The sequence below is a fragment of the Cupressus sempervirens genome, chromosome 5, assembly GCF_028749045.1.
Source record: "Cupressus sempervirens isolate cs-2001-9-10 chromosome 5, ASM2874904v1, whole genome shotgun sequence".
Classification (NCBI taxonomy): Eukaryota; Viridiplantae; Streptophyta; class Pinopsida; order Cupressales; family Cupressaceae; genus Cupressus; species Cupressus sempervirens.
This window is the reverse complement of record NC_143122.1, coordinates 624,309,532-624,333,225: the sequence shown is the minus strand read 5'-3', so window position 1 is coordinate 624,333,225 and position 23,694 is coordinate 624,309,532. Positions and strand designations below refer to the sequence as shown.

At 37.9% G+C, this 23,694-nt stretch overlaps 1 protein-coding gene across 2 annotated transcripts in view; it reads right to left on the bottom strand.

Annotated features, from left to right (window-relative positions):
• Positions 1–23,694, bottom strand: part of LOC149557445 (Cation efflux family protein) — a 150,386-nt gene that overhangs the window by 37,910 nt on the left and 88,782 nt on the right. For both annotated transcript variants that reach the window (XM_089832094.1, XM_089832095.1), the window contains exons 3-7: positions 1,854–1,986; positions 1,446–1,501; positions 837–951; positions 610–667; positions 379–497 (exon numbers count right to left, since the gene is read on the bottom strand). In XM_089832094.1, the coding sequence (XP_089688220.1) occupies positions 379–497; positions 610–667; positions 837–951; positions 1,446–1,501; positions 1,854–1,986 (481 nt within the window). The remainder of the gene's footprint in view (positions 1–378; positions 498–609; positions 668–836; positions 952–1,445; positions 1,502–1,853; positions 1,987–23,694) is intronic.

Here is a 23,694-nt window from a genome sequence, read left to right as displayed (position 1 = left end):
AAGTATGTGATATATAAATGGATTCAAACCTAAAGACTAATACAATATTATGTGAACAAATCTATTGTAATATTCAGGGAATTCTTCAAAGAGAAAAAAAAACCTTTGCAAATATTTAATATCATGGAATATTCAAGCATAAATTTAGTTCAAAACCTTTCATTTTTCTGATATTTTACAACAAAAAGAGTTCATATCTTCTGAAGCAAAATCAATTTCAAAATTTTAAATAATAAGTTGTTTTGGAAGAATAATCAATTGGAAAAAATAGCCTTCAATATATTCTACACAGATTCTGTTAAAGCTCATATAATATTGAAAACAATTAACATTTAAATATATTCTCTGTGTGGCCTTCTTTTCCGACTAATCTAATACCTCCATCATCACTGCCACAGAAGTAGGATCATGACCACGCCACAGATAATCACGCATAGTCATTCCTTCTGCTGCAGCACCCTTCCGAACGGCACTTAATGCTACAACAAGAGAAGCACCTGAAAAGAAAATTCGACTTTAAAAAGATTGTTCCGTTTGGTAAACTACACAAATCTGAGTTATAATTCATCAAATTGACAACAATGGAAAACCAGCACATGAAATTAACACCTTCCATGACAAATGATCCGCCAATAACTAAAGCTGCCAAGAAAATGTTTGTAGGAGGCTGATTTCAAAAACCATCAAATCTTCAATTAATAAATAGCAATTACATGACACGATTCTCAAATCTGGCAAATTCTCAAATATAGACAGCTAAAAGCCACTGATTAAGAACTTGCAAAATATATGGCATTCAAATTCATTTCTAATAAAATATTTAAAAGATAGCAAACCTGTGCAACCCATAAGTTTTGAATTCCATGAACAATGGTGGCTCCACACCCGAGGCAGAAAATACCAACAGCAGAAATCAATGACCAGACAAACCGTTCCTTTGAATAGCCATAACTGAACAGAAAATTTAGAAACCATGCTAAAATAATTGTTTGGATATAAAATTTTCCCAAACAACAAAAAAGCCACATCTGTGAAATGAGCTCAGAGATTACTCCAACACTAACCCTTGCACTTCAAACTATCCAACAATTCTTAGGCTGATGCCTATATTTAGTGTTTTATACATATCCGATAAACATAAGCACTTTCATGTGAGACACTCAAGCAATATCTAGCTTGAGCGATAAATGAACAGATATGACTGAAAAATTAGGAAGTTTACATACATTTGGCATAAATAATTGATTTTCATGTAATCTGAAAGTGTTTGTATGCCTCTCTGTGTGTGCGTGCACAAGCTTGTTCTCTTTCAATCCTCTATAAAGCTTCTAAGAAACTCTCATTGTGCTTTGATGACCAAGAGATAAGATTCTTCTTTCTTTACTTGCTAGATTTATTGTGCAGCCCTTTAACAGAAGTCACTGGAATGTATAGAATATACTCACGGGTGAAGAGCATCTGGAGCACGTCTTGAGCTATTAAGACCATAAAAAAGAAGAGCCTGCAATACAGCCAAAATGATTCCAGACTTCGTACATAATTACAAGAGCAAAGATTAAATAAATATGAGCAAAAGGCAATTATTTCTCATTTATCATTTAATTCATCCTGAATGATAATGAAAAAAAATCTATAATCTATAATACAGTTAGATTAAATTAAATATGATTGAGGGGAAGAAAAAATGCTGCCATGGTACCAAATGGAAATATACAACAATAAAAAATGGATCAAAGCTTCCACAATTAACGTGAAAAGTAATAGTTCTTCATTGTAATTGAAAAATGGAGACATGAAATACCTTAGTAAAAAATAATGAAACAAATTCCATTGTAACATGGTTTACCAATTACCTGATTTGCAAAATCTGCAGCTGAGTGGACAACCTCGGCAAGCATTACATGGCTTGCTGTCATTAGCCATACTCCACATTTGAGAGCGAAAACTAGAAAGTTGCACCACATTGCAGTGATGACTGCCCTCTGGCTGCAGTTAAAGTTCCACAGTTGATTAGCAATGGCTAATTGGCTAATTGTCTAAAGATTAATCAATCAGGTTCTTTGTTGGCAGCAATCAAAAATAAAAATAAAAGAAATGATGACAGGTTAACATCATTAAATATATATTATGTACCTTTCAAAAGTTTCCTTGTTTTTCTTTGAATAGTAAAATTCTTATATCTGCTATAACTAGTCCTCCAAACTGCATTGGTCATTCTTTATTTAAATGCACTGAAATGTCTTAGACGCTGGCTAAATCAAGAGTTTCCATCCAATAATTCTGATAGAGATTAAAAGGATTTTGTCCTCTAATTTCTGCCACGAGAGGTTCTGTCATTAGGTTGATCGAATCATAATTCATGCTCCAATTCAGTGAATTGGAAAACGAAATGTTTCTCTGTGCTGCCCTTCTCGTTGTTATGTTTCTTGTTAAATACCCTTTAAAGAGCACACGATTGTATTGAGAGAGGTACGGGGGCGGGAGAACCGCCCTATCTATATATCCATCCTATCTAGAGAACTTGAGACCGGTTGCCCCTTCCCTTGTCTAAATAACTTTAAATGCTTAAGTAAACAATTATGCACATGAACACGATAACACAATGTTTACGTGGAAACACAATACAGGGGAAAACCACGACAAATAATTGCTTCTATATAAACTTGTTCTTTTACAATGATTTGTAGGCTCCAACCTACTAAAGGCTCCAACCCCTATGTTTATGAGCACCGACTCACTGAAAGCTCCAACTCCCACACTTCACAAGCACCGACCTACTGGAAGTACCAACCCCCACTATTGTCTTCATGAACACCAACCCATTGTACCCAAACTTATTTTCCACCTTGATACCGTTTCTTACTCAACTAATGATGGATACATTTCTTGCACAATTTATCCTCTTTTTTCCGATACTTCTCTTCTGTTAATACTCTACTCTCATATTTTCTATTCTTCCCAGCTTACTCTTTTATACTTCTCTTCATTATATACCTCTTTTTACACGCTTTGATATAGGCATATAAATTCTTTGTTATTGTTCTGACATTTATATAGATATATCAGATTTAACAAATCTATATATATATATATTAGTCACTATTTATTGTTCTCCTCACTCTCTTTATTCCAAATATCTATGCCTCTTTATTCTTTTTTTTTCACTTTATTTTCCGCATACCACACTTCTTATTTATATTTGGAAACATAAAAGAATGACATTTCAAAATCAAGAGTCATATCTCCTCCTCCCCTTTGTTAATTGCACTTCTTGATTTAATTTATTTAAACAAAACATATCTCTGTATTAGAATCTTCAATTGATATTAACCTTTTTGTTTGTATCGTACATGGATTGAGTATATTCATCACTTTTACTTAACTTCCTATATTGCGATGATAATCATTTTTATCTTTATTTGTTTTTGTATTTTCTGTCAATGCTGGAAGTTGCTATTTAAACTATTCTTCATTGCTACAATCAAACTGAAGTTGCTCTTTTATTTTAATCGCTGTTAAGGTTTCTGTTGTATTACTCAAAACTCCCGTTTCCATATGATGGAATCAGCGTCAAAGAAAACGACTGATGTTTTGCCAGTGTTACATCTCTTCTGTAAAACTCCAATGCCTGACTCCAATAGACACACGCATAGGATATGCTGCTGCAATCAACATCAAAGAAAATGACTGATGTTTTGCCGGTGTTACATCTCTGCCATAAAACTCCAATGCCCAACTCCAGTAGACACACGCATAGGATATGCCACTGATTCTAGTACTGATGATTCTGATTCACTTTAGAATTCCTTTAACAACATAGATATGCTTATTATATTATGTGATCAATAATAATATCATTGACAGATATTGATATCGATGGCTTCATTTGTGACTAACGTAAATCTCCGTTGTGTTCTTGAATGATAAAACTGATATATGATGTATAACATTAGTAGATATGCTTCATAAATTTGCAGCCTTCTCTCTTATATTAAAGCGCAGATGTTTCATCACTAACAGATTTACTGATTACTTTGAGTAAATGTTTCCAAGGTTGTCGTATATCTCGAATGCTTCTACTATGTCATCAGAATTCAGTCTTTGCCATAGAACCTGTTTGCATATAGTTTTGACTGCTCCAAGAATGACCATTACTGTAGCCTTCATATATATGCTCGATCTCTCTACGCACATTGTTATTTTTACTGAGATATCATCTGCCATCAATATTTAACACTGAGGCCTCTAGTTGTTCATTGTTCCTATCTTTAATTGTGAGAAGTTGATCACTGCTATAGTTAATCTGTGCTGATGGATCATTGTTTATGGCATCTTTGTTTTTCATAAATCGACCTTGTTGTTGATCCCAATCGAATGCTGTTTACTTTATTAATGCGTCTCTCCTTATACAAGTACGAATGATAATTGGGCTTTTTAAACTGTTAAAATTTCCTTGTTAGTGTTGAAATCCTTTGTCCTATGTTCCCCTAAGTTTCTCGTACGGGGACAGCGGGGGATGGTGGGACGGATTTCCGGAACGGGAAATTTTTTTGGCGATTTTGGGGACGGGGGGAGATGGCAAACAGGGACGGCTATATATATATAGGGAAATTTTAAAATATCCATTGAAATTTGCAAATATACATGTCATTCATATGAAACTAAGCACAAAGCATGTCATTTAAACATTATAGAACCATAACATACAACATTTGCATGCCCTCTAGGAAATAATATCCAATTTAGTACTCAATTGTCAAAATGCATATCAATATCAGTGAACAATATCATAATGATAAACATGATAAATCTGAAAATCTAAATCTAAATATGCCTAAAGCTATACGCCCGAAGGATAGAGGGCTGTCATAAAATAATAAGTATCAATGTATCATAATCATGTTCACATTCAACATAAAAAAACATAACATAGAGAAATGAAGCGGACTGCTGCTCCTATTCTGCCTCTACTGCATTTGGAGGGGTGGGGCCAACCTCAGTGACCTAGTAAGGAGCCTTAAAATTATTTTTTAATATTCACTTTTCAATTTTTTGAATAATTTTTTCTTTAAAAAAAATTTTTAAAAAAAAATTGGGGACGGTTGGTCATACCCGATACGGTGGGGGGACGTCTAGGTGTCCCCTTTCCATACTAGGGACAGCTTTTTTCCCCAAGTTTCAAGGACGTCCCCTGGTAATTTGCCTATTTTGAGGACAACTGAGGGACGTCCCATACCCATCCTCGGAACATCCCTGTTTCCGAAACTACTCTTTTTAGGCTGGGTACACGTCCCTGGGGAACATAGCCTTTGTCAAATATCCTAACACTTAGTTCCGTACTTTCACTCATGTTGTGGTCATATATAATTTATACTTGCGACAATGATGCTTTGACAATAGTCCTCTATTTTGCTTCATATTAAAGTAATCATTCCCTTGTATATTTGGAGTAATTATTTCTTTCCATGAAAGTGGCAGTCCTTTGTTCATTTTATGTGAGGACAATATCTCCATCACCTTTCAAGTTGTTGTAGTGCTACTTTAAATTGAAGATTATAGATCAGGTAAACGTTTCATCTTATGTAATGATAATAACTTTTGATAATAGTATTAACTCATTTCATATTTGCCATCAACAACAATTTCTTCTTCATACCTTTGAGATAAATGATAATAATCAATTTCCTCCATTGGCCACAACCCTTCACATTACTTCATCACTCTTGGGTGGATATTTTGCAACTAACAGTTTGTATAACTTATGTCGCAAAATAGAAAGACCTGCTACAGCATGTGAGACAAAGTCTCTCCTACCTTAAAGGGGAGGCTCCCCATTCTCATTGTTACTTGGATCAACTCAAGGTAAGCAAGAAGTTTAGAGATACTGAAAGGGGTGTTAGCTATATTTTTCCCTCTTTTTCCAAGAAAGAGTCCACTTACTCATGTAGCGGGTAATGGGCCAAATGGATCTCTAACTACATTTCTATCTTTTAAACTTGAATAGTGATACTAATAAACTCAAATCAACTCATAGGCTGATTGTAAGTGTACTGACTTAGATCTATGTCTATTTTCCTATGCTATAAGAATGGCTCTAGACCTTATAGACTCCTATGCAATCCTTCAAAGATTGATCTCTACTATTGGGGCACAGAGACTTCCAAAAGTCTATGTTCTCTAATTCTAATCCTATAAGTTATTTCAGCACACAGACATGAAAGTAACTGATTTCTAATAAGATGCGTGAACCAAGAAAGTAATACAAATTGCAGTGATTGCTTCCAATTTATTCCACCGCAGTCATTTCCAATCACAGCTTTGAAACAAATTTATTCTTATATTCACTTTGCTCCAGATACAAACAAGAATTGTATGAACTAAAGGAAGAAACACAAATTGCAGTCACAACTTCTAATTTATATCATTGTTTCTAGACATAGCTTCAAAATAAATTGTTCGTTTTATTTGCTCTCTCTTTAAAACTTGCACAAACAAATCACAATTATATTCAGACAAATTCTACAGAGCTTTCTTGCATACAAAAAGATGATTATTTACAATGAAGGGACTTGCTTATACAAGCAAAGGAGTGAGAAAAAAACGAGAAAAAGGTGAGATAAACTCAACCACATTGACTCAATCAAACAAAGAAAGAAGACTTATTCAATTACACGACTAAAGGTACATGTAATTCGATTGCATGCAAGTCAATTACATGCAACATGCCTTCTAAATCTAAAAGGCTAAAAACACAATTAAACAAAAGTGAACAAAATGTTGAAAATTGCTAAATCAATATTGCAGATTATCAGCGAAGGCCTTGTATTTTGTGATGCAACCACAGATGACTGAAAGGTCGGGTATTCTTGTGTTCCACGCCACTGCATTCACCTTGATAACTGTAGCATTGCATTTCTTGACAGCCTGATAATTCTCTTTATAATCTACCATAGGCATTTTGCTGAAAACTTATAGGCTGAAAGCTTATTCATAGTATAAACTCCAAAATCATCCGCTTCAAATTCTGCATTGATTCTATTGGTGAATTCTAAGGTTATGGTTTCCTCTGCCAGCAGGTTATTATCCTAGTGAACGGTTTGCATCCCATCTGGTCAAGGTCATCCATTATGTTAGTCTCAACAACACTGCAGCTTCTAAGGGCTTCTTGCACCTCTGTTACCAACCCTTCTATTAATCATACCTTGTTGACCATGAGCCCCTGATATTCATAAAACATTTCTAGGGATGGGATGATTTCATGTGTTCAAGACATCGAAGTTCGTTTCAAACATTTTGTAGCAGATGCTCAAGTCTTTGTCCAAGGTGTTTAGTTCTTGGTTGAAGGAAGAGTGTGTATTCTTGAGCTTCAAGACAATATCTTTAAGATGTTCAACGACTTTATGTGCATCCCTTATGGCCTGAACTCCTGTGATAATCCCCCTTAAATCTATTAAAAGAAGTTGAATCTCTAACCAAGGAGTTTAATGAAACAGTTGGCATACACAAGGCTGTTGTTGACTAAAATATCACTGTAGCATTGTTTAATGGTTATAATCCAGACTAACAGTCAACTGCCTAGCATATTTGATTTATTGTTTGCAAGAGTTCACATCATATGTAAGTCGGTATACATAAAATTGCAAGACCAAGTTATGAAAATTTAATCAAGCAATATTCTCCTCGATGTCTGAAATATAGTCAAACTTCTACGTGCTAAGGAAATCATTCAAAAACCAACTTAGCCCATATGAAACTCATGGTTAAATAACATACAAACCGATTTTCAACAATAGGTAATGTTGTTAGTTGGAGACGAGAATACCCCTACTACTGAGATGAGTATATCCGTGTTGTTGGAGATGATGGTACTAATGTTGCTGCCGTCTGAGGAACTCCGTAAATCCCCCTTGTAATCACTCTCGGTCTCCTTGCCTTGGTCTAACTGTCACCACGCCTCGACTATCACTGCTCCGTAGGGGATTATTGTTGCATGAGCCTACGGTGGAGTAAGGATGGGTGTCGGTCTGTAGATGTCCTAGCCCCACGTTAACCTGTTGTTTGTTCAATACTAGGTAGCCCTCATCTTGGACGTGAATTAGAACCAATGGAAAGCTAGCTCAAATGATGTATTACCTATTCTTCCTTGGCTATAGAGTGACTGTCCTTCCTGCCTTCCGTCTAAGCATAATCTGCCAACTGATATTCTATACTTGCTAATTACCATAAACTGACTTCAATCTTCTCTTCTTCTTGCTGTTGAAGTTCCAACTTCCTATAAACCTCCAATGTATCAATTCGAACTTCAGTTCTGAATGTGCAAAGTGAGATACTAGGTTTGCATCCAGCCTCACTATTTTCCTTAAGGGGTTTCGTCCTTACGAAATATCCAGTCACATTTAAGCAACTCTTAGGATTTGAGAAAATGACATATATTTGTGGTGTCAATCCCAATGCAACTACTTTCTTTTATAACCTTGAAGTGAGGGGAGATGTGCACAACTTAGCAATGTGGGATAAAAGCCTATTTTGTCTTTTAGTCACTTTAGTCATTTTGCCATAAAGTGACTTTAAATAATAAAATACTTTAAAAATCAACTTAATAAAACAATGTGACTTTAAACTTAGAATTTCCCACTTAAAGTATCTCCTCTACTGAAACCAAAAAACCCCTATGACTAGCTGGCATCCTAAAACAAATGAAATTAGCCTATCCAAATGGAAAGATAGACCAATTAGGTGCCATTAGGTCTTATGCGGAGAACAGGACATTGCAATTCTCCATTCCTAAGATTGCTTGCCCTCAAGCAATCTCGATGTCAGATGCTGCAGGATTGACTCACTTTCCCAAGTGGCATCTTCATATGGAAAATCCTTCTAACGAATCAAATATTCCTTGATGGACCTATTACACAGCTTCCTTTCTCTGACCTCTATCACCTCTGCTGGAACTACTACTAGCTTCCCTTCCTCATCAAGTGGAGGCAATCCGATGGAGGGTACTACATGTTGACCAATCGTATTCTTGAGGCAAGAAACATGGAAAATGTTGTCAATTCTGCTGTCATGATGAAATTCCAGCTTATAAGCAACCTCCCCAACTCTCCGAGTAATGCGATAGGGACCAAAAAAATTAGGCTCGAGTTTTTGAGAGCCACTCTTCTTCAAGGAGCTTTGTCTATACAGTTGGAGTCTTAGATAAACCATGTCACCCAACTCAAAACTCTGCTTTGTCCGACGGCAATCAGCGTACATCTTTTGCTGATTCTGAGCCTGTAGAGTGTTCTCTCGAAGGGATCTAAGGATGTCCTGCTTATCCTATATCCAATCCCCAGCTAGTGGTGCCCTGCTGTCCTGCAAAGCCAGATCTATGAACAATAGAGGTTCACTACCATAGACAGCTCGAAATGGAGTCATCTAGATGGACATGTAGTAGGAGTTGTAGCAATACTCCCCTAGGTATAACCACTTAACCCAAGCTCTCTGTTGCCCTACTACATAGCTCCGGAGATAAACCTCCACCCATTTGTTTACTAACTCTATCTACCCTTCTGTTTGGGGGTGGTAGCTTGTGTTGGGTGTCAACTTCGTACTTGTCAATCTGAATAGTTCCTGCCAAAAGGTGTTGAGGAACTTGCTATCCTTGTCACTCACAATGGTGTGAGGAAGACCATGTAGACAAAAAACCTCTTGAAAGAATAACTCAACTACCTGAGAGGCCAACCAATCTGCTGTTATGGCAAAGAAATGAGCAACTTTCATGAATCTGTCCACACCATAAAAATGGAGTCTCTACCCTGCACCCTCGGCAATCCTGTAATAAAGTCCATGGAGATACTCTCCCATTTTTGCGTTGGACTAGGAAGAGGCTGTAATAACCCGGCTAGAAACTCACGCTCTGAATTGTTTTGCTAACAAGTCCGGCATTCTCTAATATGTTGGAGGGTGTCATCCTTGACGCCCTTCCATGAAAACCTTTCCCTAACCTGTTTAGACCCTGGGCATCCTGTTGATGGTGCATCATGAAGAGTTTCCATAATCTTACCCTTGACATACTCAATGTCAAAATCATAGGCCTAAATTTTGTCAAACCACTTTTGTTGCCTTTCATTTAGATCCTTCTATTCTAAGAAGTGCAAATTGTTGTGATCCGTCCTAACTATGAATCTGCCACACACCAAATATTGTCTAAACTTGGCTAAAGCATACATAATGGCCAACATTCCCTTGTCATAGGTGGAGTACATTCTCTCACCATCCTTGAGCTTCCTGCTCTCATAAGCGATCGGATGCCTATCCTGCATTAGAACTATGCCAATCCCACTCCTTGAAGCATCACACTCTAGTACAAATGGCTGAGAGATATTGGGTAGTGCAAAGATTGGGCATGTGTTCATCACCTGCTTGAGCCTATCAAAGGTTACCTCTGCATCAACTGTCCACCTGAAAGCCCTTTTCCGTGTGAGATTGGTGAGGGGGGTTGTCTGTGAAAAACCTCTACCGAACCTCCTGTAACAAGAGCAAAGACTTAGGAAACCCCTCAAATCTGATACATTCCTCGGTGGTGAACAATCTAGGATTGCCTGAATCTTTTCCTAGTGTACATTCACCCTATCTACACCAATCACGTGACCAAGGTACAAAATCTTGGTTAATCTGAACTCACATTTTGACTCCTTCGCAAATAATGACTGCTCCTCCATAATACTGAGTACCTCAGCTAAATGTTGCAAGTGCTCGTCCCAAGTTCTGTGGAAAACCAAAATGTTATCAAAAAATACTAACGCTCTCTTTCGTAGTTGTTTTCCAAAAATAGGATTCATGCATGGCTGAAATGTAGCCGACACATTAGTGAGTCCAAATGGCATAACCAAGAACTCGTAGTGTCCATAGTGAGAGATTAGAAAGCTATGTTATGCACATCCTCCTCACGAACCCATAGTTGATGGTATCCCAATCTGAGGTCAATCTTCGATAAGTAAATTGCCCCATGTAGCTCATCCAATAACTCATCAATACGATTGATAGGGTACTCGTTCTTAATGGTCCTCTTGTTGAGAGCACGATAATCAATACACATGCGAAGAGTGTCATCCTTCTTTTCACCAATACGACTAAAAAAGAAAAGGGATTGGAGCTAGGTCTAATGTGTCCCATTTCTAAAAGTTCCTTAATCATCTTTTCTATCTCCTCTTTACAGTTGCTAGGATGATGATAAGGTGTAGTGATGATAGGTTTCGCGCCCTCCTCTAACTCAATGATATGCTCAAACCCTCTGTCTGGGGGAATGCCCGAAGGTACATCCTCAAAAACCCTCTTGTGCTTATCAAACACTCGCTGAATGTCAATATGAAACTATTGTCCTGAGTCCAACGTAGCCTTAGACGAAATGAAACAATCTGCTGTCCACTCCATGTAATCATACCTCATAATAGCCTCCATTCTATGGGCTAAAATCAACCTAGGTTCACTCTCTGGCATAGCCTTGAGGATCACCTGTCAGCCATCCTATAAGAACTCCAACTACATCTTATCGTTATCAACTGTGTATTTGCCAATAATCTACAACCACTATCTTCCCAACATGGCATCTAACCCATCCAAGTCGACCACATAAAAATCTGCCTCAAGAAGGAAATCATCAAAATGAATCAGAAGTCCTGACACTTTCCCTGTGCATCTCAATCTCTCACCTCCTGCCACTCTAACCTCAAATTCAGGTATATCATCAATCTGTAACTTCCTCTTTGTAACCCAGCATGTGCTTATGAAGTTATGTGATGCCCCTGTATCTAACAAACACACAATACATTGTCCCCTAACTATTCCTTTCAAACGAAAGGGATGCCATGTGGGATCGCTAGAAAGGGAAGCTATGATAGGAGGTTGTCCCTGAATGGATTCCTTCTTTCTCTCTCTAGGTGGTCATTCCTCACCTTCTTTGTTTACCGTACAGGGTAAGAAGTTTAACACATGTATAACACGATTCAATTCAGAACAGGTATTTTATTCATGTATGCACTTACTAATTACAATCCGATTACAATGACTACAATGATCCATGATGATTCCAAAGTCCATCTCAGAGGTGTAGATATACCTTTCCGAAGGGGTGACTGAAACGTAACGTGCCCGTTTGGATACTACTCTACCCATCGGCTACATTATACATTTACCGACAACATCATCCCCCCCAAAAAAAAGGTCGTCTCCGAACGACAATACAACAAAATCTGTTACAAAATTTCATTAACAAATTACACCAATGCATAAGTACTAGACAAAGGGATGCGTCCCAAGCGTAGTGGTCGTCTGCGTTTGCAACTCATTCACCTCTGCCCTCAACTTGTAGACCTGTTCTTTTCTGATCTTCAGCTCTGCTTCTGCTTCCAACTGGAGCTCTAGGGCTGATTGCATCATCTCTCCGACTTCTCCCAATTTCTTCTCCTTTTCTGCTGCCATCTTTTCTTTTTCCATTAACAAGGTTGCCCTCTCGGATTGCCAGGCCACCCTCTCAAATTCCCAAGCTGCCCTCTCCGAGGCTAACTTGACAGCTGACTCCTCCCGAGCTCTCTCAGCTGCTACTTGATCCGCCTGACTCCTCCGAAGAGTGTAGTACGTCTCCCTGTGTAACTTCACTATCTCCTGAATCTGTCTCTCAATCCAACTCTCCATCTCAGGTTCCTTCATCATGGACCAATCCTGCCGCATCTCCGTGGTCTCCACATGAGGCCATCCCCTCTCCTGAAAACAAACTGTAAAGGCAGCTGGGCATCCCATCTGCATGAAGGATATGACTCCCTCCAACTCCTTCCCTACTGATTCCAACGCCTGCGTCTTTGCCGAATCTATAACCTGGCGAGCCCGAGATGCTAGAGCTGTGACATCATCAAGAAAAACTGCCTCTGTCATCGCTGTCTCCCGTACTAATGGGCGTTCCTGCTGTGTACCCATAGCCTTCTCCACTGCACCTCCCATACACTCAACAACGCTATGTGGTACTCCCTCACTCTGTGCCTACGCAACCTCCTGTAGTGGGTTCTCTGAAACTGCTTCCCGCGTGGGTGTCGGCAGGTATGTCACTCGAGGTGCCGGAGTTCGGTGGAACTTTGTACTCAAAAAAGCACTCACCCTCTAGGTTCGGTCCTCTGGACCACACCATCTGCACAGTAGTTGCGGCGCCTCCTTCATAGTACAGTCCGTCGCAAGTGACTCCAAAGATTACATGCCCGGCACTATATCATCAGTCATCCACTCGCATCATATTGTATTCTACTCTGGCCTCCATTGTTATTGTTATTGTTTCCACCCCTTCCGCGTCTATTATTATTTCAATAGCCACCTGAAGTTGCGTCATTGCCCGTATTATTGCTATTGTTCAATGCTTCTTGCGTGAGTAACACCTGCTGGTGTCCCTTTGCTTTCAAGTTAAACGGGCACTCTTTCAGGGAATGCTCCGTCACCTGGCAGATGTCACAAAACTGCTTCTTCGGGCATGAACCCTTCGTATGGCCTTCCTCCTTGTAGTCTGTGCACCACAGTTCTCCTTTTACTGTATCCAGATTCTTTTTCAAATTTTTGAATTCTTTCATCATCCGAAGTGTGTCTTTCTGTAGTGCTTTCACCTTCTTGTTTGATTCCTCATTGCTACTGCTACTTTCGGAGGATGAGTCATCCGAATCAAAGGACTTATGCTTCTTCTTCTTACTTGTCTTATGTTCGCTTTCCAAATCCATGGCACAAGTATACGCATCGGTGTACGATGCTGGTGGTACAATCTTCATTTTCTTTTTAAGAGTAGGTCGTAGCCCCTCCACAAACCATTGTTTTTTCAGCCCATCCACTGGTTGACTCTCCATCTTTCCGATTAATTCTTTCAGTCGCCTGGCATAGGTTCGGACTGTCTCATTCTTTCCTTGTTTGGTGCTGTATATCTTTGCCACTATTTCATTATCATCTCGGAGCAATCTGAATTCTGCTATAAATTCTTTTTTAACATTCTCCCATGTATTAAGTTTCTGAGGACTAGTGTTAGAAAACCAATCTATCGCCACACCCCATAAGGTTGCTAGAAATTGTCTTACCCAATCATCCTCATCCGTCACACCATTTGCCATGCATATGGTTTCACACGTTTTACAATGTCTGATAAGGTTTGTTGAACCATCACTGTGAAACTTGGGTAACTTTTCTTTAGGGCCTGCAATCGTTACTTTCCTTTGATTCCGAGGTACTTGTGTACCCGCGCTATTCTGAGCTCCCGCGTTGTTCTGGACTTTCGCATTGTTCTGTGCTCCCGCGCTGTTCTGGACTTCCGCATTTTTTTGTGCTCCCGCGCTGTTCTGGACTTCCGCGTTGTTCTGGACTCCCGCGCTATTTTGTGCTCTCGCACTGTTCTAGACAACAGTCTTGTTTCTAACAACTGCGTTGTCTGGTGAAAAGTCTTCAAGTGACGTTCTATTCTTTGCCTGTATCCGTTGGTCGTCCGGTGTATCGAGAACAAAGAGATCACTCCACGCTCGTGCTCCCTCAGCACTCCAAGCCATTCAAGTTGTTTCCCTTCCATTCGGATACTCTCCCCTCGGTGTATATAGGTTAAGGAACTCTTCCCTTGTTTCCTCCACCAAATTCAAGCGTTGTCGAGTTTCTTCCAGCAATTCCTTGGCACTCCTCAGCCTACTAGGTGAGTGCACTCCCTCCGTCTGTGCCTCTTCACCCCTTCAGTGCCCCTCAGTAATCTGCTGAAGTCTTTGTCTGTGCTCTGCTTGCTGTGTTAAAATTAAAATTTCTTTTGCTATACTTAGATCATTTTTATCTTTTACCTTGTTCCGATCCTTGTTTGGCAAATTCGGCATTAATCTTCATATCATTCCTTCGTTCCAGGTACGTCTGGCAACGGCGCCAAATGTTTACCGTACAGAGTAAAAAGTTTAACACATGTATAACATAATTCAATTCAGAACAGGTACTTTATTCATATATGCACTTGCTGATTACAATCCGATTACAATGACTACAATGATCCATGATGATTCCAAAGTCCATCTCGGAGGTGTACAAATACCTTTCCGAAAGGGTGACTAAAACGTCATGCACCCGTTTGGATACTACTCTATCCGACGGTTACATTATACATTTACCGACAACATTTTTCCTCATCGCTGCCCTCCTGTTGCTCATCTCCTCCACTGAAAGTACCTCGACATAATGTATTTTGCCTTTCGCAAGGCATCTATGATCCGGTGTCCATGGCTCTCTGCAAGTGAAACATAGCTTCTTCCTCCTAAGTTCATTTCGTGTCTCAAAGTCCATCCTAGGAGGTGTAGCCATATTTTGGTTCTTATTCTTTTGGAACAAAGTGGACCCCTTATAAGGTTTCTTAGGAGGCTGTAATATCGAAGAGGGTGAATCTAGATCGTGTACGATCTTAATAGCATCATCCAAGGTGTTTGGCTTAAGTACCTTAACCAAACCTCAATATTTGTCCTGTAGACCCTCAGTAAACAGCATTACCTTACATTTCTCTGACATATCTAGAACCATCACCAAAATCCACTGAAACACATCAATGAAATCATCTAGAGATCCGCCCTATCGCAACTGCGCCAAATCCCTTTAATAGACCTCTATATCCTTCTTGTCAAAGTGAGTGATAACCTTAGAGCTAAAAGTCTCATAAGACGTAATGAGACAATTATCTTGGGTGACCAGCCCATGATGCCACCAATCATACGCCGCTCTCTCCAAATGCATCGTAGCGAATCTAATGGCTTTTATCTCTAACATGGGCTTAAGTGTTAGGTAGGTGTCTAGCTTATGAATCCAAGCTCTCGCAGATGTCTTACTACTGCTATCAAAAGTAGAGTGAGATAGTTTGTTCATGGCAAGCTTCGAATCCCTATTTTGTGCTCTAGGTCTCATGTCCTATTGGGGTCTCTGTCTCCCTTTTTTATTTAAATATTGAACAAATGACAAATTTTATTTTGTTAAGAAATTAACCTGGATAATCCATAGGTCTATGGGTGCAGATCGTGCCTGACTCTCCTTGTTATATACTTCATTGAATGGCATTTTGTAATTACTTATACTTGCTCTATGGGTGCCCGCGATTTGGGTGTAATAGGTTTTAGTTTTGTTTCTTAACTAACTTTAGTTAGAACTAACTAATAACTATTCTGTGGTCGCCGACTTAGGGTAAACTAATTACTTGTTAAATGCTAAGGGTTATGTCCCTTAAGGGACATACCCTCTGAAATGGATATATAAGCGGGCTGTGAAGGAAGTATGGTGACACACAGCACACCTACAGTCTGATCTCCAAGTCTTCATAGCCTCACGGGTTATTAGCAACATTTTCAATACTTTAGTTTCCACATATACCAGGATCTACAGTTATCTTATCTGTATATTCAGACCTGAATATAAGATTTATTGCCAAGGTTATTCCTGAGCCTAACTAGACTTTGATCTTGAAGTCTGATCCTGTTATCAGAATCTGCAGAACGTTACATGGTATCAGAGCCCTGTTATCAGATCTAGCTCTCTGCAGATTTTCAATTATCAGAGCCTAGTTACAAATGTAAGGGTTATCAGAGCACTGCTGAAATTTATCGTAGACGAAAGACCAGAGACTCTTAACTTGAAGCATTACAAGACCTTACTGATATGGACAAGAGAAGTAGGATGCCAATTGTTCACATGGCATTGGATGCTGATCAAAAGTAAATAAATTTCTTGGAATAATTGATCGAGAGCTGCATATATATCATGAATTATGTCGTATAAGAAGTGGACATCTGAGATCTCGATAGAGGATGACATCTCCAACTGATGGATAGAAGTATGAAGGAATTAAGAATTTTGGATTTGAAAACTCATTTATTAAGAGTGATAAATATACAAATTGAGCCCATGGTGTTGCGGTTATAAAGAATTTTGAAATACTTAATATGCGCACGACTGTTGTAAGCATTTCAAGAGATTATATCCATTTGCACTACTTGTGCAAAATTGACAATAGGTTGCAACACCTCACAATAAGGATTTATGTTAAAGGTGATCTCTAATATATATATATATATATAAGTTATTTGTCATTGCACTCAGAGGATGAGTGGTGAAAATTCAACACCTGCAAGAGATTAATAAGGAACAAATCACATGATAAGAGCAAATTAGGAAATATAATTCATTCACGTGCATCCTGATATAAGAGGAACATGAGACAAGAAATCTGAGTCATAGTTGCATGAGTGACATCGATTTGAACTGGAACATGAGTTTTGGTAACAACACGCCAAACACTATGAATGTTGAGTCCCCACCACTCTCTTCACACATTGACCACAAAAGGCTCAGAAAAGAAAATATTGTAAAGATTGCAAGGCATTGTTTATAGTTTTGAAATTTCAAGGTCTTGCCAACATTGTGCTAGAGAATATATAGTCAAAATAGGAGTTTCGATGACCAAATAACCAGTGCACATGATCACATGTGCAAAATATACAAAGAGATAAGGAAAGGAAAACTGTGACACATCAGTTATTGGTGCTCAGGAAAAACAAAATGATGACATTCACATGAATATTTGTTAAAATATTTGTCAGTCAGAATGTTGCTAAATGCTTATATCTGTTGACTGCGGATGGACCAAGAAGTACAAAGAGATGAGTATTCTTTATGGTTGAATAATGCTCTTCAATCCTTCATGTTGTTACTAATTCATGCTATATTATTTGGATAATGAATCATGAATGATTCAAACATTGATATTTCTCTAAGACTGTTATTAATCTCTGTGAAAAGCTGTCAGGATGGCACCAAGGTTAGAGTACCAGATGTATCTAAGTATTCTTCTACCAAGGAGCAATTACTTTTCATAAGAGGAATGCATAGGAAGATGAGAGATATGTAGATTGCTTCATTGATACATTTTCTAAGGTTTTGTCAGGTCGGGAATATTAAAGGAGGATACATCAGGCTGCTGGAGACTAGAGTCGAGCACAAAATTCATTGTAATATTTGGTGACTATCTACCATTCTGGAAGGCCATTACTCAAAGAGTATTTGGTGAATATCATTGATATTCTAGGAGGCCAATACTCATGATATCATATGCGATATCAAAACATTTTACTCAAGGTATTTCTAATCTTTCCTCAAGTCCAAGAGGGAGTGTTAATGATTGTGGACTTAGAAAAGATGCATTCTATATAACCTTATGACTATTCAGATTATTAGTATTGGTTCTCTTAGAAAGAAGGGAATAAAGTGACATCATGCTTTGACACTAAGATCATTAGCATGGTATGCCTTCTTAAAAAAAAGGAGATTTTAAATGATCTACAAAGGTGAATCTTGACTTAGAGGGAGTAAACCATGCTTTATTGATTCTCAAGTAATAAAGAATTTGTAGCAGAGAATCATAAGTATCATTTTATAAGAAGGTTATATGTCAAAGAGAGTACCTAGAAGATCGAGTTAACTCCCCAGGATCTAGGTTATACTAACTCAGACTGAGTGTACCATGTCAAGATGGTGTATACTCATAAAGTACAAAAGCTTTCATCAAGGTCATGATGGAAAGATAAGTATCTATTGTACTTGAGCTCTTCTTTTACCTTATGTCTATAATATCTTTCATTTGTATTTTTATATATAAGAAGAGTATATGCCTTAATTTTTTTCTTTTCTGAAAGAATGTTCTTGTAGGAAAGAATTTTGCATTTAGAGGGAGCTTGACATCTCATCAAGGCAACCTTGAATAAGGAGCTCGGAAGATTTGATATCCAATTGGAGCATTGAAAATCTAAAGTGAGCAACCATCTAATGGGCCTACTTTTATAAACATCATGGTGTGGAAGCATTTCTCAGCATCAGTTTGTAGTAACAGAAAAGAATCTTCTAGCATGAATTTGCCATGATAAAAAATGATCTTATGGTGTTTTAAAATCAGTAGAGGACTACTAGCAAATCTTGAATATACAAAGATTCAAGATTGTTGTGAAAGAGACATTTCGATGTCTATGAATCACAACGTGGATAAAGAGAGAATTTAATTATTCTCTAGACTTCATCCTTAAGTACTAGAAATTAGAAAGCAGATATTCTTATCAAACCTCTCTGAGAGTGATCATCTCAGGAGGTATGATTGAATTGTTTTGTATTCTTATGATAATTTATATTATTGTCAGGATATTGACTGTTATGAGGCTTCACCATTTGTGTTTGTTATTTAAGAGGTGACGATCTCTAAGATAATGTTCTAACCAGTAGAGAACTACTGGCAGATTTGGATGAATTTAAGATCATGTTGTGTACCTATGAGTCACAACTTGGATAAAGGAAGAATTTAATTATTCTCCAAATTTTATCTTGTGTAAGGCATTCTAGTAATGGATTGTTGGTAGAGTCTAAATCTTGGACGAAATCAAGATCATGTTGTGACAATGACATTTCTAAAAGTCCAGATGTCACAACTTGGGTAAAGGGAGAATTTAATTATTCTCTAGTCTTTATCCTGAGTATTGCATTCTATGCAATACTGTTATCACAAGTTCAGGTAATACTTCATATCACAAGCCTTGTCAAACACTCTGTGTTACAAGCCTAGGCGATTTGATAGTTTGTATTATGAACGATGCTTAGTGATTTGATCACAAGCTCCGGTGATAACTTATATTACAAGATTTGTAATATGATGTGTTTTTCAGATATCATTTGTATAATGATACATCATGATTGAAATTCAGAAAGGTATAGAGTGTATATCTATGGTTAGTCATCTCTATTGATGTTGCTAGATATGTCTCTATCATTTATCCTATCAAGTTAAGAGTAAGTGTTAATTCCTTGCACCTTTGACAAGACAAGTGTTCTGATTTTCAGATCTGTCTGATTTGGATGCATGAGTTCCCTTAAGTATTGGTCACTAGAACATAGTGTCTCCTCTAGACAGTTTGGCATTTTCCTTGTGGCTTTTATAAGCCTTCTTATTTACTAATGTGGTTAGTTAGTTACTAATCATTAGTAACTCTTGGAATGGGCACCAATCTTGAGGAAACAATTATGTTGTTAAATGGGCCAACCTAGAGAGGGACATGTCCATTCAGTAGATTTTACTATAAGATCCAAATGAGTTTTAGATCGTCTTGTGACATTGACATTGCTATGTTCATGGGTCACAAATTGGATAAAGGGAGAATCTTAGAATTCTCCAGGTTTATCCTGTATTCTAGTAGATCTTAAACTCAAGATCTTGTTGTGATTTAGAAATACCAATTTCTATGAGTCACAACATGTGTCTTATCACTAGTAGCAATGATTTGTCATATCACAGGTTTAGTAATATGACTTTGTATCATATGTTTTATGATACTATGTATTAAGAAGAGAGACATATATAGAGTATTAATTCTTGCTTAACATCTGTATTGATGTTGCTAGATATAATATCTCTCTGTAGGATTATCAGGTTAAGAGAGAGTGTTAAGAAATTAACTTGGATAATCCACAGGTCTATGGGTGCAGATTGTGCCTAACTCTCCTTGTTATATACTTCATTGAATGGCATTTTGTAATTACTTATACTTGCTCTATGGGTGCCGGCGATCTGGGTGTAATAGGTTTTAGTTTTGTTTCTTAACTAACTTTAGTTAGAACTAACTAATAACTATTCTGTGGCCACCGACTTAGGGTAAACTAATTACTTGTTAAATGCTAAGGGTTATGTCCCTTAAGGGACATACCCTCTGAAATGGATATATAGGCGGGCTGTGAAGGCAGTATGGTGACACACAACACACCTACAGTCCGATCTCCAAGTCTTCATAGCCTCACGGGTTATTAGCAACATTTTCAGTACTCTAGTTTCCACATATACCAGGATCTACAGTTATCTTATTTGTATATTCAGACTTGAATATAAGATTTATTGCCAAGGTTATTCCTGAGCCTAACTAGACTTTGATCTTGAAGTCTGATCCTGTTATCAAAATCTGCAGAACGTTACATGTTTAACCGGATCAAGGAACAAATCCCATTCATCATACATTGCCATAGCATTATTTGGCAATAAGTTTGGTGCCATGGGTAGTGCTACCTCTTCCTCTACATTAAAAAATAGGCATCAAAGGCCCATCAGTGTTCCGTATTGGGCCCTAGTAGCTCGAGGTGATCTTGCTACACTACCACCTCTACTGTGATGACTCGGGGCCACTCTGTAAGGTGGAGCTAACTGCTGCATAGCACCGGTAAGCTACTTAAGTGCAGTAGCTATATTGTTCTACCCATCTCTAACAACTCTTAGGGTTTCCCTCACTTCACGTTCTTGTTCATTCTCATTACGAACTATGTGAGTGTCCTGTACCTATTCAATCTGTTAAACCTGTTCACCTGTTCCAAAAATTAACACTTCATCAACTGAATAACTATCCTCAAATTCAATTTGATCTAAAGATGCTGCCTGTTCAGGTTGGAAATGACTAAATTTATAAGGTTTCCTCCTCATACCTGGCTGTTATTTTTTCCCGTTTAATCCAACCTACTACGTAATAATTTTTCCTCACCAGTTGGCAGGATTTATGGCATTGATACCATTGTGATAATCCCCCTTAAATCTATTAAAAGAAGTTGAATCTCTAACTAAGGAATTTTACCAAACAGTTGGCATACTCATGACTGTTGTTAACTAAAATATCATTGTAGCATTGGTTAATGGTTATAATCCATACTAAAAGTTAACTGCCAGCATATTTGATTTATTGTTTGCAAGAGTTCACATAATTGGTATGTCAATATACAAAAAATTGCAAGACCGAGTTATGAAAATTTAATCAAGCAATATTCTCCTCAATGTTTGAAATATAGTCAGACTTCTACGTGCTAAGTAAATCATACAAAAACCAACTTAGCCAATATGAAACTCATGGTTAAGTAACATACGGACCAATTTTCAACAATAGGTAATGATGTTAGTTGGAGACGAGAATACCCATACTGCTGAGATGAGTATATCTGTGTTGTTGGAGGTGATGGTACTTGTGCTGTTGTCGTGTGAGGAACTCCATAAATCCACTTGGAAGTCCCCCTCGTAATCACTCTCGGTCTCCTTGCCTTGGTCTAACCATGGCCCAACTATCACTGCTCTGGAGGGGATTACTGTTGCATGAGCCTACGGTGGAGTAAGGATGGGTGTCGATTTGTAGATGTCCTAGCCCCACATTAACCTATTGTCTATTCGATAATAGATAGCCCCTGTCTTGGATGTGAATTAGAACCAATGGAAAGCTAGCTCAAGTGATGTATTACCTCTTCTTCCTCGGCTATGGAGTAACTATCCTTCCTGCCTACTATCTAAGCATAATCTGCTAACTAATATATTGTACTTGCTAATTACCATAAACTGACTTCAATCTTCTACTCTTATTCCTGCCGTTGAAGTTCCAACTTCCCATAAACCTCCAATGTATCAATTCGAACTTCAATTCTAAATGTGCAAAGTAAGATACTAGATTTGCGTCCAACCTCGCTATTTTCCTTAAGGGGTTTAGTCCTTAGGAAATATGTAGTCACATTTAAGCAACTCTTAGGATTTGAGAAAATAACATTTATTCGTGGTGTCAATCCTAATGCAACTATTTTCTTTTATAACCTCAATGTGAGGGCAGATGCGTACAACTTGGCAATGTGGGATAAAAGTCTATTTTGTCTTTTTGTCAATTAAGTCATTTTGTCATAAAGTGACTTAAAATAATAAAGTACTTTATAAATCAACTTATTAAAACAATGTGACTTTAACTTTAGAATTTCCCACTTAAATATCTCCTCTACTGAAATCAAAAGACTCCTGTGACTGGCTAGCATCCTAAAACAAATGTCATTAGCCTATCCGGGTGGAAAGATAGACCAACTAGGCACCATTAGGTCTAGCACGAAGAAGGGTACATTACAACTCCCTCTATGACAATTTTCTCAAACCAACCCTTTGTTAATTCAGCTGTCATGTTCACCTGTTTAGAATGAGGTGTGGTGACAATGAATTGTGAACGATTGTGACAAAGAATCTCATGAAGGTGAGTACTCTCCACCTTGAGCTGGTTCTTTCTTTCCCAGAGTTCATCATTGCATCAGCACAGGGTAGAAATTGTTCCTCTGCATCAATCCAGCATCCCAAACAAGACTATATTTTCCAAGTTCAATTTTTGTAAACTTGTAATATGAAACATGAAGCTCTTTAGGCAGTTTCTCTACCAAGGGTTTTGCAACTCAGCATATTTGGTTTTCTCATAATTAATAAAGATTCGCAAGACAAACTTGGCTTTGTGTACTGGAATCTTGGATTTATTCATTTTAGGAAAAAAATTATAAAGTGGTACTTCTATCTTCCTTTTCACAGTAACACTACTTAACCATGTCGGTATGTTGAAATCTTACTCAATGGAGACTAGCATGGTTGCTATTGCAAACACTGATCCTAATTGTATCTATTTCGTTGTGATGCATGCATTTGTCTGCACAATTGGTATCATGAGGGCCATCTGAGATGACTAAGTCAGGAACAACTCAAACCCAAGGGCTGAAGTATCAAGTTGGGAAAATTGACTTTCTGCGAGAGTAGGAAAAGTAGAGGTCTCAAAAACATTTTCCAAATTTTCTGTTGTGAGGGTAGAAGGAGCCACATAAGAGATAGGTATTGCT